A 16,125-nucleotide genomic window follows, 5' to 3' on the forward strand; every position below is an offset into this window, starting at 1 on the left:
AGAGCTGAGTTGAAATTTAGGTTGAAATTCCAGCCACTGCAGAAATTGTGGTCAAGCAATGCAGTTTCGTGATAACACCTCTCACACCTGAAGAAACTCAGAGATGCTCCAGGTACCCAAAGAGATGTACCTGCTTCTCCTGCCCTCATCCTCCTCCTTCTCCCCTCCAGTGCATCCCAACTCCCTGTGCTGCAGGACCTCAGGTCCCCAGCAGATGTTCCACCTGGCTGATGCAACACCTGGGATGAGCTCATGAGGAAAGCATGTTTAAGGGAGCCAGGATAAGCAGCCTGTCCCCCTGCTCTTCCCTTCCCCAGCCCCAGGACCCTGAGCCCTGGCTCCGCTTCCTGGCCTGCAGCCTCTTGCAGCTCAGCCGAGCATCTGCCAGGTTCCAGCAGGGCGCAATGCTCAATGTAAGCAGCCATTTTTCCTCCAGACAGATGTTTTGATTAGTGAATGACCACTCTGGCAGCAGGCGGCTGTTTTCTACTTCTGGAGAGCACAAGAAGCTTTTATTATCTTTTTTTCTTTTTCTTTTTTTTTTTTTTTTTTTTTTCCTCCTTGCCAAGAATCTTTTTGCATCTGCTTAAACTCAGACTGGAAATTTGTGCACTTCTACCCCCCAACCTCACAAACAGCCTTTTCCCATGGGGTGTCCCAGCTCTTCAGAAAGGTCTGAAACAGCCAGAATTTCTGCTTGATTCATTTGCTTGGGGCAGGTTCACCTGCAAAGCATGGCCTAAGAAAGATGATAGATTCAGGCCAGACTTAGGTTGCAGTGGAAATGGCAAGCTGGCTAGGATTGCAGCAAGAGATCCCAAAATAAGCCAATGGGCTCCAATCTCATTTCTGCAATGTGTACCTCTCACCAAGGGGTAAATCATGGGAGCACAGAGCTCCTGGATTTGTCCTCTGGCTGCCCTAGGTTGGCAGGGGACACACAATGCCAAGACCAGTTTGGCCACACTGACTATGCTCAAAACTGGGACCTCCAACAACACAGCATCAACATTAGCACCTCACCAACATTAGCTGGAGAACCTGACTGCTCCTGGGGGTTGACTTCATGCTCCCTCAAAGGCCTTTTGCATGAGTCAGAATGTTTGAAAGAGGTCTCAATGCAAGCAGAAATGCAAACTGGTATCTCTATCCAGCAAGGACCAGGACTAGATGGGATCTGAACATTTCCAGTAGGATATTCCCAGTTCTTCAGTAAGGATGCAACATGCAAACCAGCTTTCTGCTTCACTCCCCAGCAAAAAACATGATGCTTCTTGCTCCGGGCTCTCCAGCTCTTCATGGGGACTTTTTGCATTGCTGTAATTCCTCCTCACACAGCCTGGTCCTACTGAGCAGTTAGCTGGAGACCCAGCACTGTATGTATCATCACAGGAGGTCTCGCTGCCCTCTCACTTCAGCAAGACTTTGGCCATTGCGTCCTTCTAAAGGACAGTGGCCATGACCTCCACCTTCTGCCTCTGAGACAGACCTTCTGCATGGCCAGTGCTCTTTATAGCACAGTACACTTGTTTGTAACTGTCTTCTAACCACCTCCTAGCAACAAAGCCACTAACTATTTAAAAACAAAAGAAAAGATAAAAAGAGCTTGACCAAAACCCAGCAAAAGTAGAAAACAGTCACAGTAGAAAACGCTTTGGTAGCAAATCTTCATTCCTATTTAAATAGCTGATCTCACCAAGATCTTCAGTAATTCTCCAGTTTTGTGTCTTGCAAAGCAATCCAAGGGTGCCAGGTCGTGAAATGTATTGAAGAGCCATTTTGTTGAGGAAAAAGAGAATTTAATGCATCCCGGATGTGCCTAGAACTGGGGGAAAATTTTTTTTCTACTAAACTTTTTTGTTCCTCACTGATGCAAAAATGCAAATCTGGAATACTTAAATTATTGTATCCAAAGTGAGTTGATTCCAGCAGTTCTTTCTGGAAGGAGAAGGACTTGCAAAGAGAAATTCAGCATTTAAAACCCTTCATAATTGACTATATCTGCATTGTGAAAGTAATTTTTTAGGGTTTTTTTATGCCATTTCCTTTTAAAATGTGTTTTCTTAAAAAAGACATTGTGAAGTTTTAAAGTGAAGTGAAATATCTAATCTTGGTGAACTATGAGAACACTTTGTTGGACCCACCCTAGAATCTGAGTGGAAAGGGGGGCTCATTTTGAGATTTCACTGGGCTCGAGGGGGGCAGTTTTGGAGCTGCCCTCACAGTGAAACACTATTGGTTTGCTTGGGTCCTAACCTATTTTTCCATGGAACGGTTTCATGGGGGTGAGGCAAATGATAACCTGAGACTTCTGCTTTTCTGCTAGATTCTGTCTTGGTTTTTCCCCGTACCCGCCCATACAATCCCAAAGCCGTTTATCTGTGTTGTCCACATCCCTCTTGCAGAAGACATTGCTGCATTCATGTCAGAAACAACTTTTGAGCTCTCATGCTCTGGTAGCGGAAACCAGCCAACCGCAGTAGATGTTGTGCCCATGGTGCAGGGCTGCTTTCCGTAGAGATGAGATGGGCAATAAGCCCATGCTTGCAGCACCTGGCTTAGCCCAGGCACCTCCATCCTACCCTCTCATCTCCTGCAACAAAAGGAGTAAACGCATCCAGCAGGTCCAATTCAACACTGTCCTGTTTGCTTTAGGCACTCAAAACACGCCGAGCATAGGGGCAAGACAGGTCTCCAAACCCTGTGGTCAACAGAGACTTGTGTCCACCTCAACTGGACCTTGGTCCTCCTGGAGTTCCAGGTTCAGCTTGATGGGTTGCTCCTGTAGCATATGTTTTCCAGCCCACTTTGAAGATGGGCGAGTGATAGGACATTTAGTCACATCCTTTCCTCTCTACCATAAAGACATTGTCCAAATGCCAGAAGAAGCATTGCTGGAGCAGGGCCCTGTGGTGGGATCTTCAGAAGACCTCCCCTTGCCCCATTGCGGGGGAACATCTGTACCTGCATCCAGCTCTCGCTAGCCAAAATGTCACCTCAGCTGCCCCTCTGAAGGTTACTGAAATTGCCTTCTGCTGTCCTACAGCACAGGGGACACAGCATGTTTTGGAGGTCCTATACAAGCATCCAGTGTGCCCGGGACCTGCATGTCCTACACGCGTTCAGAGCTCAAAAGACTTGCTTGACTCCCCTAGGAAGACTTCTGCATCAAATATTTTTACTCAAAACTTAGCAGCAGCTAAGCTGGACTATTTTTTGCTAAAACTTTTCAAGCATATGGAGAAAATTTGTGTTGCCTTAAAATTTTTTTGATCCGTTTTGAGTTCTGATTGCTGTAAAAAGAACTTGTTTTATAAATCTCTTTTTCAGCTTAAGTGAGGAAATGACTTTCCCCACTCTCAGTTATTATAAATAAACATTTTTAGATATGAAAAACTGTAAATTCACAAAAGGAAATAATCATGCTTTTCTAAGTTACTGTTTTCTCCTCAGTGCTCCTTTCCACTGGGGGGAAAAAAAAAAAACAAAACCAAAAAAACCCAGTAAAAAAATGGCTGGGAGAACTACCAGTTACTTTTCTCAATATATTTTTGTGAAGGTAATTTTAAAAAATATTAATCAGAAGCAGAAACACTGTGGAACAATGTACTTTCAACTCAGCCATCTTTTTTTAAAAAAAATAAATAAATTACTTTTTTAAAAAATGAAAACTCCACCAGCTGTGGCCTGGGAGCTCACTGCATCTGACAACATTTGTCTGCGGTGCTATTTTGGGATGTTGTATAGCACTTGCCAGCATGAAAGATGGTCGCGTTGGCTGCCAAAGGTTGGATTTCGTAGGGACTGTGAATACCTAGAGCAGTGGTAACGTCTTTTGTGCGTGGGTGGGAGCGAGTGACCTTTGTAGGAGACTTTTCTCCGGTTGCATTTCCCACCCGTGCCGGGACATGCTGTTCGCTTCTTTGCGCTGCTTTTCGCGGATGTGTCTTTGACACATGCTTGCGGGCAGAAAGCTCGGCTTATGCAAGCATGCAGAGAGGTGCTACCAGAAAGGGTTGCAATGACCTCCTAGAGACGGGAGCACCATGGGGAGATGCACAGGTCACAGCATGGTCTCCACTCCTCTAAAACGCTGTCAGAAGAGTTGGGATGGCCACAAGCCCCTGATGGGACTTGCTGCGGTTGACCTTCCTCTATGCACTTTCCCACTCTGCCCCACCAGTGCCCTGAGGGAGAGCAACTCAAAACCCCAAAACGTGCATCCACCATGGTGCAGATGGTTCATCAATCCTCTTGTAAGATCATCCTGGTGACATGGCTGGCGGCTGAAGCATATTGCTGACTCGTGCTATATCTCACGTCCCCTAATGCTGTAGAAAAGACAGCGATTGCTACGTCTGTATCTCCCATTCGGGGCAGACTGTATCAAAGACCCCAAGATGCTCCAGTGAGATAGTAACAAGGACCATAGGTAGATGTCCAATGCATAGGCAGACTCTGTGCCTCTCATGGTTGGTAATGAATGATACCTAAAACTTATCATCCAGCCTTGACTTAAAATGATGCCTTGCAATTCCTTGGGTGAAAAAGGAATTCCAGCTACTCTCACTTACTATCCTGGCAAATAACACTATTCGGAATCAGACATTCCAGCACAAAGTTATCTTCCACCAATTTGCAAGTGGAAGAGCGGGAAAAGCTCACTTAGTAAATCATGTGCCATCGCATGACAATCAGATCTAAGCAAAGCAAACCCTGGTTGCAACCTGGAGGGGAGGCTGCCAAATGAAAATGAACTTGCTGCAGGAAATGCTGTGGCTGATTCAGTTGGCGAAACTTCCCCTCCAACTGTGTTGTCAATGCCCAGAAAGTGGCATCTGGGTACAGATGGATGGGACATCTGTAAAGGCAGGTCAGAGAAGAGCTGAGAGAGGTTTGGATGCTGAAAAGCTTTTAGTAGGGGGGAAAAAATGTGTATTTAGCTATCCTGAAATATTTCACCAATTCCTTCCATTTTGCTCATTTTATCACTGAAAATAAAAATGAGGAAGAAGGCAGAAGATATTTCAAAACAATAATGCCTTAAAATATTGTGATGGCTCTGTTAGAAACCTCATTTCAGAGACCCAGTTTTTGAAATATTAGGTCTGTGCTAGAAAGCAAAAGAAATAGCTTTTACTGGCATATTTTTTTCCCACAACTCTGGTTTGCTGCAAGCTTTCTTGAACATATCTGTTGGAGTCTGACTATCACAATACAGCACCAGACTGACATTTGGGGGAACTGACTGACCACATTGGTCCTTGGACTTCCAGTCCCTGATCCTCCATGTTCATTGCAGACCTTGAGGTATTTTTGGCAAGAACACAAGTATTCAGGAGTTTGGGGTTGATTTTTTCAGATGTGTAGCCCACATCTTGCAACGCCTTTGGTTCAAAGTAGGGGCTGAGGCAGACTTTGGTGTTGGATGGTGTAGATGCCTTATACACCCATGGCAACAGCACTGTATTAGTGATGGCTTCAACTGTTCCCTACTCTTTCAGGGGGTTAAGCAGGCTAAGTTTGTGATAATTTGGTTATTTTGGCTACCCAGATCCAGTATGATGCTAGAATTATCGACCAGAGCTAAAATTACATTTCTGGGTGGCAAGTTAAACCAGCCCTCAAGCACAGGTGCGGAAACCCTAGTGTGGACTAGAGGATAGCCCATGGAAAGGGTTTGATTCTTTTGTGTCTAGTGTTTCTTGAGGTGTCCAGAAGGTCTGACACACACACACGGGGTTGGGAAACAAAATCCAGGATGTACAGGAGACTCACACCTTGTGAAATGCCAGGGCACATCAAATGATACTAGGGCATTGCACAGGGACAACGGAGTCAAGCCTTAGGCCCACACTTAACAGGCAGGATGGACGCAAGCTACATCATGTTGACTCCCTAAGCTCCTTGCAGTCCTCCAAAGTGTCCAATCAGGTCCCATGCCTTTGTGGACAAGCTAAGAGTGTGTCTGTGCTGCTTAAGCAGAAGGAAGGGTGAGACTGGTACCACACACATGACTACCACATCTGTGTGCTGCTCTTGCTGCATGGGAGGGACATGACCCACAGAAAGCACTGAGCAGCATGAGTACAGCTCGGTCTTGGTCCAGGGACTGTGTAACACTCTTGAAGCCCTGGTACAGCAGAGTTCCCCAGCATCTCCAGCATCCCCTCTTGAACCCTCCAGCAGTGCATGTATGCAGCATCACCCAACTCTGCAGCAAGTCTTCTCAATGCCAGCTGGGGATCTCTGCACTGGACAGGCGATGTATCCAAAGCAGTAATTTGTGTCCATTTTTTTTCTGCTGACTTACAGTATCTGTCTGAACCTCATCTGCAAAGTCTTGTGTGAGAACAGAAATTATGGGTTTCACAGGCTCCAGGGTAGTAGGACTGTAGAGAAGATGTTTCTAGACTCTTCTCTGCACTGTCCCATTGCCCTGCATTCTCATCTTCTCCAACTTGTTCTTCATGAATGAGAAGATTGTTTTGTTCCTCAGCACCTGTCCCTTTCCCCAAGAGGAATCTCGTTAAAAAGTCATTTCTGTTCTTCCTTCCAGGATGGGGTTGCTCGGGAGCAAAAATCAGCTGACATCCAATGAGAAACACACTTCTGGAAGCAACCCAAAAAACAAAACGAAACCTCCTCCCGCCCCACCCAAGGTAAGCCTTCAGTTTTTTGTCCTTTTGGGGTTCTCCACAGCTCAGTTAGTGTCTGGAGTGATGCAGGCAATATTTGTGTGTGCCAGCAGGAACTTGAGCACTTCTATTTCCTAAAATTTGGTCAACCAGTGATTCAAAGGGCAGAAAACAAATGTTTATCTTGGCTTCCCCCCACAAGCTTTTTAATATGGGGTGAACTGTTCAATCAACCCTTTCTTGCTCTGGGTTTTTTCTCTGTCAAAAAGGATGCCATTTTCTCTCTGGGAAAATGTTATGGCTGTGAATTGTCTGAGTGGGCTAGGGATGGTGGTACTCTGAAAGGCCATGTCATGTTGAACCTGGCACAATTATTTGCATCAGCTGGATTGGAGAGCAAGGCAGGGGCTATGGAGAGAAGGTGCAGAAGCCACTGCCCCATGTGCCGTGCATCGCTTGGACACAAGTCCTCTGAGTGGATCCCTGTATCTTTTAGACAGGGCTGCTGCTCTCAGCACTCTGCAGCCCAAGCTGATGTTGCTGACTTGCAAACGGCACAAAGATGGGTCAGATCCAGGCTAAGATTCAAAGCTGAAAACCGCAACGGAAACTTTGCCATCAGGGAGGACAACGGGTTCACTAAAGAGGGTCTACAGCTAATCTGTGTTGGGGTGGGCTGAGAATCAGGAATGCTGAGCATCTGCTGCTCCCTTTGAATTCATACGGCCTCTCCTTACATGGACACAGATCAGTAAGACACTGGGATAGGATTTAGGATACCTGCATGACAGACCCCTTGTTTAAACCTGGAAAATCACTTTTTCTGTCTGTTGCTGTGCAGAGGACATGAGGTTGTTTTCTCTTTTCTTGCCCTTGTCGGCACTGCAGTCAGCAGCCAGCACAAGACGAACTCTAGTTGCAACTGTCATGTGAAAACCATCTTGGGTCTTGAGCTCTGAGAGGGGGGAGGAACTGCCTATCATTGCTTTTGGTGACAGGTGGAGATGTTTTTCGCTCCTTTAGTTTCATTTCTGAGTTATCCCATGGTTATGAAGTCCAGTTTTCATGACAGCAGACGTCGAATTGACCAAGATGATGTTCTTTTCCTAAATTTCCTTCTCTCCAGCTCACTGGAGGGGAGCTGCTATCAGTGTAAATACAGTATCATCAATCACCTTCTGATGCACTTTTTTTTTGCCACAGGCACTAAGCTCTCACATGTCAGGGGAAGTCCATATTTCTTTCAGCTAAATTAGAAAGAGCAGTGGTTGAGCAGCTCTCCCACCCCACACTGCTGCTAAGTAGGAGTCAAAGTGTGGTGCGGACAGAAAGCACTAGATGTTTTTAATTCAGTGTCTGTAGTTCACTCCTTTCGAAGATGTATAAATAGCCCTGGCAATGGCCAAATACCCACTTTAATCACTAGGCACTGTACCTTGGACTGATCACAGGACTGGTGTTTGAAGATGGGTAGGGGCCAACAGACCCCAGCTGGCTGTTTCCATACTATTAAACTCTTAGCCCACAAAACAAAGTGGTTTCATCCCAGCTACTGGTTAGGAGGGTCTATGGTCTATTGACCACTCTTAGGGTCTGGGCCAAACCAAACTAAGGACATGTCAATGTTTTAAAAGTGTGCCTAGATGAGTTGCAGTACCTTGCTGCTGTTTAATTTGCTATTATCGTCACTGCCTATGCTTTTTGAAGATATCCCTGAGCAAAGGATATTCCATGAACCTCGGGACAATTATGGCAAAGAGTATCCCGGGTTTTCTGCTTCAAATAATATTACAATTGTCATTTCTCAATGGCACCATTCGTGTCTCATCCCTCATTGATCCAAAATATGGCATCAGTGAACAAGAGTTGGATAGACCAGGGCCTAAATGAGTGGATATAGCAGATTTATGCTTTTATTCGGAGGGGAGCCAAGGATTATTCAAGCTGACAGTTAAGACAGCTATGAACACGTCATGGCAAAATGTGCTAAAGCCATCACAACACATACGGAGCCAGATGCAGGGACTGTTGACTGACTACAGTGGGCTCCGAATCCCACTCAGTGAAGCTGAGAGCAAGTCTTCCTGCAAACATAGCAAAGTAATAAATGTCTTATTTTTTTCTTTCTGTTTCTGTCAAAGGGCAGACAATTTATCAACATCCCTCATCTAAACCAAGCCTCTGTACAAGGTAAGATTCTTAGCTCAATCGCTGTTTTCTTTGCCTTCCCGTGGGGTTTTGCAAGGTGGTGGTCCCCCAACAGCAGGTCTTGAAAACAAGCCGTCATGTTGCAGGTCTGCGGTTTCTGTATCTTTAGCATTGCCAGGCAGGGAGTTTATCAGTGTGTTTCAGAAGATTCAGTTTACATCACTAACTGTTTGTAGCTGCCAGTTTCCCCTGCTCATCAAAGAAATTAAGAGGGAAAAGCACTCCTTCTCCATTGGTTGCGCAAAGTGAGATCTGAGACATCAACTGCATGAGATTTCTCTGTCTGCTGCCCTGTCTGCAGCGTGACAACTTGTGGATTCTGTATCCAGCCAGCTGAAAATTTCAGAGGAAATAGCAGGCAGCTGAGAGCCCAGAGACACTACAAAGCAATGAGAAGAAAGGAAAGAGTAGAAAATAAGGATGCACAGAGCCCCTGCTTGGAGACTGTTTGTTGGCTTCATCCACCTCTGCAATTATCTGCAGGTTGCAGATGGCGTTTGGTAGATGATTGCCTTTTAGCAGGGAGCCCTCTGTTACCTCTGCCCAGCCTCCAACAGCAATTTGTATATATTTGTGTCAAAGAAGTTTTGCAGTTTAAGGACAGAGAGAAAGATGGAGAGAAGTAGAAGACGGTAAAAAAATAGAAGAAGCTTGGAAGAAAGCAGTTAGCAACACATGAGTTCCTCACGTGGGTGAAAGTGTAGGATTAGGGGAGACAGGGCATAAGGAAAGAAAAAAGTGGGTTGACAAATAAATAGGATGGGTGGAACGGCAGACCTAGGTCCTCGCAGTCTTATGGATGATGGTGGAAGGTCTCTGCCGCGAGGCAGATAGAGGAACTCCTGCAACGTCAGAATGTTCTTCAAAATTGAACATTTGTTATGGAGATCAAATTTGTGGAAGGTGTAGCTCTTCAACCATATGAACCAGGGTGCGTTTCCATGGAAGTAACATTTTTCCAGAAACCATGCTTTCTTTTGCAAAATTGCTTTCATGGCACATTTCCAAGCAGCCATGCTCTCCTTCCTCCACAACTGAGCAGGCAGCGCCAGTTTTTCACGGGGTTTTTATCAACCTTCTCACTCTGGTGAGAAGCACAACAGAAGCTAGCTTCAGGGAGGAGGCTTTTATTTCTGCTTCATGCCAGAAGGCAGAAGTGGAAAGATGCTAAAAAAAGCATTTAGGTACCATGTTAGCCATTTTCAGCTCTCAAAAATGTTTTGGTTTGTTAGGTTCAGTTCCAGTTTTGGAGCAATATTCACACTGACAGTCTAGGGGAACTTCTTATTTTTCTCTACCAGTGTCTGAGTTTCCAGAAATGATGCTATGTTTGACTCTGTCTTGTGTGGCAAAATGGGCTGATAGGAACCACGCAAGATATTTGAGCCATCCGATATATTCTCGTGCAAGAAGGCAATTCAAGTGAATTGATAGAGAAAGGACAAAATCTAGGCAATTCAATAATATAAAAAAAAAAAATCAAAGGGCTGAATTATATCCTTAGGAGCACTTCAAATTTAGTCAGGCAAAATTGATGACTGTGGAAGTGTGGCATATAACATAAAATCAAAACCTTTTTTTTTTCCTTGGGTTTTGGAGAGTTTTTTTGCATTTTGTTGCGTTACTTACATTTTGATTTTTTTTTTTTTTTTCTGATCTCGGTGTTGTGCAACTTGTTTCACAGTTTCAAGCTTTCACACCACTGTCTCAGAAATCATTTATTTGCTTATAGTTAACAAAAGCCTAATTCCGCCTGACATTATTTATATTAAGTAACACAAAGGCAGGCAGGCAGTGCATAACTCTGGATTCAACTGCAGTGTTGGCAGCATCGCCGATCCACTTTTCACTTGGGGTGGGTTCTTCCGTGGTGTGAGTCTCTCATTCATTTTAACATGGTTCCCTAAGCAATCACAATGTCTTTAAGGTCAGTTCTAGACCTCTACGGAGTCAAAACTTACCTTTAATTCTGCACTTCTAAAGCTCCTGGTACAACAAAGTCCTGGCCCATGATACTGCTCCCCAAACACAACAGCTCCCTGGCTACAGCTGCTGCAATTCGCTTGCATTGGAGAGATAAGACATAGCAGATAGGTAGAATAACCCCTGCCCTTGCCCTGCCGGCTGCTCACAGCTGGATTTAAGTACCACTGATGGGGACAACTGGTCGTTTTGGGTGCTTTTCCTGTGACTGCACAAAGATTCGGTCTCTCTGTAAGGTCATTTCTTCTGACTGAGGAACTGCAACTTCTTCCACCTCTTCGGTTGCTTTTGGCTAACCATAATATGAATAGGACTGATTTTCAGGGGGTGGGAGCTTAGCGTGCTCTGGAAATTGAGGTCTTTAGAGGCATCTCAAGATTAGCATCAAAGCTTTTAGTCGTTTTTGTTGTTGTTCCCTCAATATGGATTTGAGTTTGAAAGGAATGCTGTCAGAAATGTGCTTTTGAGCTTAATTGGAAATAGGAGGGGTTGTTTCTACTGAAAAGGCTGAGTTTCAATGAGAAATTAAAACTTCTCATTAAAAAAATGGCCATTGCCAATCAAAAGTAAGAGAGGGAAGGAATATTTGAGGGTATTGCCCAAAATATTGATTTCCTAATAAAAAAGTTATGATTTTATGAGGAAAGTAGAAATTATCTGCAAAAACATTCACTGTGCAGAAATCATTTTCCTAGTGCAAGTCTGGATGTGCCCGGAGACACGTCCCACACCATGCCACCAAGGCTTGCTGACAAGCTAGGAGATGTAACAGTCCCAGCACATAGTCTTCTGCATCTCCATCAATGGGATCTAATCGTGTTCCGCTTGGTGACACCAGCAATAAGGCTGATGTGCCACCAGCAGCTGTGTGTTTTGAAGGCGTGCTTTTCTAGCACACGTTTACCTTGGTGAACCAGCCCATGCCATGCTGAAATGGAAAGCTGGACCCATTTTCAGCAGCAGTAACTCATAGCTCAGTGCACCCAGCCGGCCAGCACACATGCTGCAAGTTGTCATTTACCCCATGACCATCCTAGCACAGCTCTAAACCAAGTGATGGTCCTCTGGGGGACCCTGGCACAGTCTCAGCCCAGCTCCGTAGCCATGAGACAGTTGCAAAGACTTTCCATTCATGACGAGGCAGCAGTGGGAAGACTGGTTGAATAATTTCTATTAAGCCATCAAACTGGCACTCAGCCTATGCAAACCAAGCTGGTATCTAACTTTCCTGACAGCAGCTCTGAGCCAAGATGTGTTTGGCTCACAATCAAAGTCTCTGGGCTGCTAGCATTATCTGCAAAGCAGTCACTCCTAGCAGCCCTGACGGCTTCTCTGCTGTAGAGTCACTCATGACCTCACTTGAACAAATAGGCCAAGAAAGTATTATCAACACTGTTTCTCGGAGGGGTGACAGACTCAGAGACGGGAAGAGTCACTTTCATCATGAGACGGCAAGTCCTTCTGGCTTGAGCAGAGTGCTTTTCTTCTGGCTCACTTCAGTGTACGGTGTTTCTCAACACCTATATTGATAAGGGGATAAGAGGTGATCATAATATTTTTTCAGCATATAAAACATTTTTGTTCTTACTATACTTGATCTTTTTCTTTCTCTCTCCTTTTTGTTTTTTGTTTCATTTATTTGTACTTAAGTCAGTTGCTTCAAGATCAAAACTACATTTTTCATTTTATTTTCGGGAATACACACCCACTCTGTGCTTGAAGATGTTTACGTATTTGCTTCTATTTTTCAAAGAAAAAGTGTGACCACTGTACTATTTTACTTTCAAGAGGAGCAGGATGGTGCATGTGGATGAGCGCATTTTTGGGGGACAACTTGCAGCACACGTCCCAAAACCTTTCATGTCAGAGAAGCTGTATGATAACAACTTTTTTAAGGATGCGACAAGAGTTTGGGCGCATTGCTAATGCCAGACACTTTGAAATCCCTCAAGGGAAGCCCCCAACCGTGCAACCTATTTTAAGACTTCAAAGCATTCTCCCTTGTGACCGACCATCCTTTTTCCCCATACGTAGGAGAGAGAGAAGCTCTGCTGAAACTTCTCATGGATCTCCAAGTTCCTTCTCGCAAGCCTGAAGGGAACTGCTCAGGGCTTCGGTTTACAAAGCTGCATTTCCTCCCACGCTGACCTTTCTCTTCCCTCCTCCCCAGTAAATTGCCAGCAGAGCAGCAGCAGCAAGGCCTTGCACAGACACAAAACCCAAGTTGCCCCAGAGACACGTTATCTTGCGATGACAAAGGGCCAGTCTGGCTCTTTTGCTGGTGGCATTATTTGAAAAGGTCACACAGAGACTGTGGCTTGACAGTCTGTTTTGAAAAATGCTAATAATAGACCATCCATTGCTCTCAGTGCATTAATTAGGCTATGTACAGCCTAAAACCTTTCCGCAGCAAATGGTCTCCTCCTTTTTCCTTCTTTTTCCTCCTTTTTCCTCCTTTTTCCTTCTTTTTCCTTCTTTTTCCTTCTTTTTCCTTCTTTTTCTTTTTCTTTTTCTTTTTGTTTTTCTTTTTCTTTTTCTTTTTTCTTTTTTCTTTTTCTTTTTCTTTTTTCTTTTTCTTTTTCTTCTTTTTCTCCTCCTCCTCCTCCTTCTTCTTCTTCATTTTCACCGTTGTGTTTTTGTTAGATTTTTGTGTTCGCTTGCGTGTGCTAATTGTCTTTGTAAAGTTTGATCTGCCCCAAAATAGCTGTTCATTTCTGCTTCAGTAGCTGTGAGCTTACAGAGCACATGTGAGTGGTTGCACAACCTCTCCGAGAGCTGCACCAGCACAACCTGGGCATGCAAACATAGCGATTCAGCTCCAGCCCGCAGAGATCTTCCCCAGGGTGTGTTAGCAGCCTCACAGCACACGTACCAGGGAGCAGCTTTGCCACACGCAGCATGGCTCGCGTGCACCAGAGAGCGAAAGTTCATTTTGCTGTGCCAAAATTTAGGCTTGACCAACATGGCTGGAGTAAAAACAACATGGTAGGGTAGGGGATGGGGATGCAGACTTGCTGACAGCCTCGGTCCAGGTGGATTGCAAGCAAAATGGGAGACACAGAGCACTGGTTTTGTGGTCTGGAGCATCTAAAGTGCATTGGGGCCAGGGAGCAGCAACGGGATCCTGGAGCCTCCATTGTTCTGGGAATTTCAGCTGAGCAGAGCAGCCAGATGCTATAGAGGTGGTGGTTCCAAGATGGCAACGTGACTTAGACATGGCGGCACATCTACAAGGAACAGTGCGTAAAAGGGATGGCAAGAGAGAGGCTGAGTTGAGAGCATTTGGAGGGAGAGTTAAATCCTAGCAATGGGCTCAGATAACAGAAACTGCGACAACTTTATACCTTTTTCAATCAAGAAAGCCTCATCTTTTTGAGTCAAATCCCAGAGTCACCCTGGGAAATGTTGCTACAGCAGTTTTCATTTACCGCCGTGTAAAACTGAGGTCAAACACTGACAGGTTATTTATGACACTTCTTATTCCACACAAACTCTTTTTTCTTTTTGACACATTGGGTTTTGTGGATAAGGGGGTCTGGAGTGCTTTAGAAACACATACACAGGAAACAGCTTGGTGAATCAGCTTTAGTCCCCAAGAAGTTGTGGTTGGCAGGAAAGCTAGGTTGGAGGAAAGCTTGTTTTTTGGGGGATGGAGGGGTTGACAGCCCCTGCTTGTGTGTGTGGGTGAAAAGTCTCACCATACACCCGGGTGTACATCACTCCCGCGGCAGGGAACTGGCTGTATTGAATGGTGCTGCTTCTTCTTTCAGATAATTTGATTGTGATTGCACTGTATGATTTTCCTGCCTCAAGTGACCGTGACTTGCAGCTGGTCAAGGGGGAGAAACTCCAAGTCCTCTCCAAGTAAGTGACCTGCTGCCAGAGGGAAGTTCAAAGATGAGCATGGTGAGGCTGGGGAAGAGGGGACCTTGGGGTCAGACCCCAATTTGCAGCCCACCAAATGTGAGCCTGTGCCTTATCTTTGCTGCAGAGTATGACTCTGGATACCCTCTTCTCTCTGCAAGGTTGAGAAGATGGCATTTCCATGCTTTTCTTGGGTTATGGATACTTCGGGGTCATGTAGTGTCCCTGCCCGGATACTACTGGGACCTTTTTCACTGCTGGTTTGCGTGGGTGCAGAAGTAGCATAAATAAAAACAACCTAGCTCCTGTTTCATATTTTGTGCTGATAGTGTTTTTGCAAAGGATGTGGGTTGGGCGTAGTCAGAGGAAAGGACAGAATCGAGCCAGAGAGGCGCATGGTTTCATTTCACCTTCTTCTTAAACTCACGAGAGAAGAGGCTGAAAGTCCATCTGCCCAGTCCATAACAGGGCAGAGGTGGGCTTGGGTCCCCTGATCATTTGGTCTTGTATGGCTGCTCCATCCTTGACCTCTCTGTGAGGTGGCCTTCAGAGATGACATTTCTCACCCAGATGCCATAGTCTGGGACCCACGGGGCAGGGGAGACTGCTGGGTGCAGATGGTTTTTGGTGGCAAAGCAGTGAGGTGTCTAGCAGCCAAAGGAAGGAACAGAAAGGGGGACCCCCAATGTCCCTGTGCAAGAGGCAAAATAAACCCACGGTGCCTGATTTCCCTCCTCTCACTTGGGGCATGTAGCAGAGGTCTGGGTCTGTGGTGACTCCGCATCTCCTCTGCATTCATGGGAAGAGACTGTCACCTCCAGAAGTCCCTGAAGGACCAACAGCCTTCAGCCTGGTGTTGGTCCTAGGAAATTGAGAAGGACATGTAGAGTGGATTAAGGAGTGCTGGCCTATTTGCAGTGCTCAAAACCTCAGAAACCATGCTGTCCTCTCAGCCTTAGCTTGTCATGAAACCTCCTCTGGGCACTCACGCTTTCTCTTCTGCTTCCTTTGCAGCGATGGGGACTGGTGGCTGGCAAAATCCCTCAGCAGTGGGAGGAAAGGCTACATCCCCAGTAACTTCGTCGCACAAGTAGACAGTCTGGAAGAGGAAAAGTAAGTGTGTAAGCTTATGAATGGTGAACACTTGGTTGATGCAGTGCCTTGTCTCTCAATAAGCTACGGGAGCAGCTTTACTTGCCAGCAGGAAGATGTGACTGCTGGGCAGTATGACGAGAGGTCTTTCATCATCACCAGCAATGCTGCCCAAAAGTGCAGGAGAAGTTTTAAGCGCCATGTGGGTGCAGAGCAGGGAGGATGAGGTGGCTACGGGGAAAGTGGGCAAAGATTCCTGTCCCATGGATTGCACCCACCATGGAAAACAAGGATTTTGGGGAAAGAACATAAAGGTTATGTTTGCGCTTGTAAATTAGCA

The 16,125-nt window shown here is 45.5% G+C and overlaps 1 protein-coding gene across 2 annotated transcripts in view; it reads left to right on the top strand.

Moving 5' to 3' along the window:
* BLK (BLK proto-oncogene, Src family tyrosine kinase) overlaps positions 1 to 16,125 on the top strand; it is a 43,874-nt gene that overhangs the window by 10,215 nt on the left and 17,534 nt on the right. For both annotated transcript variants that reach the window (XM_054820566.1, XM_054820565.1), the window contains 4 exons: positions 6,560 to 6,662; positions 8,780 to 8,828; positions 14,600 to 14,693; positions 15,708 to 15,806. In XM_054820566.1, coding sequence (XP_054676541.1) covers positions 6,561 to 6,662; positions 8,780 to 8,828; positions 14,600 to 14,693; positions 15,708 to 15,806 — 344 coding nt within the window. In that variant the 5' untranslated portion in view covers position 6,560. The remainder of the gene's footprint in view (positions 1 to 6,559; positions 6,663 to 8,779; positions 8,829 to 14,599; positions 14,694 to 15,707; positions 15,807 to 16,125) is intronic.

The sequence above is a fragment of the Grus americana genome, chromosome 3, assembly GCF_028858705.1.
Source record: "Grus americana isolate bGruAme1 chromosome 3, bGruAme1.mat, whole genome shotgun sequence".
Classification (NCBI taxonomy): Eukaryota; Metazoa; Chordata; class Aves; order Gruiformes; family Gruidae; genus Grus; species Grus americana.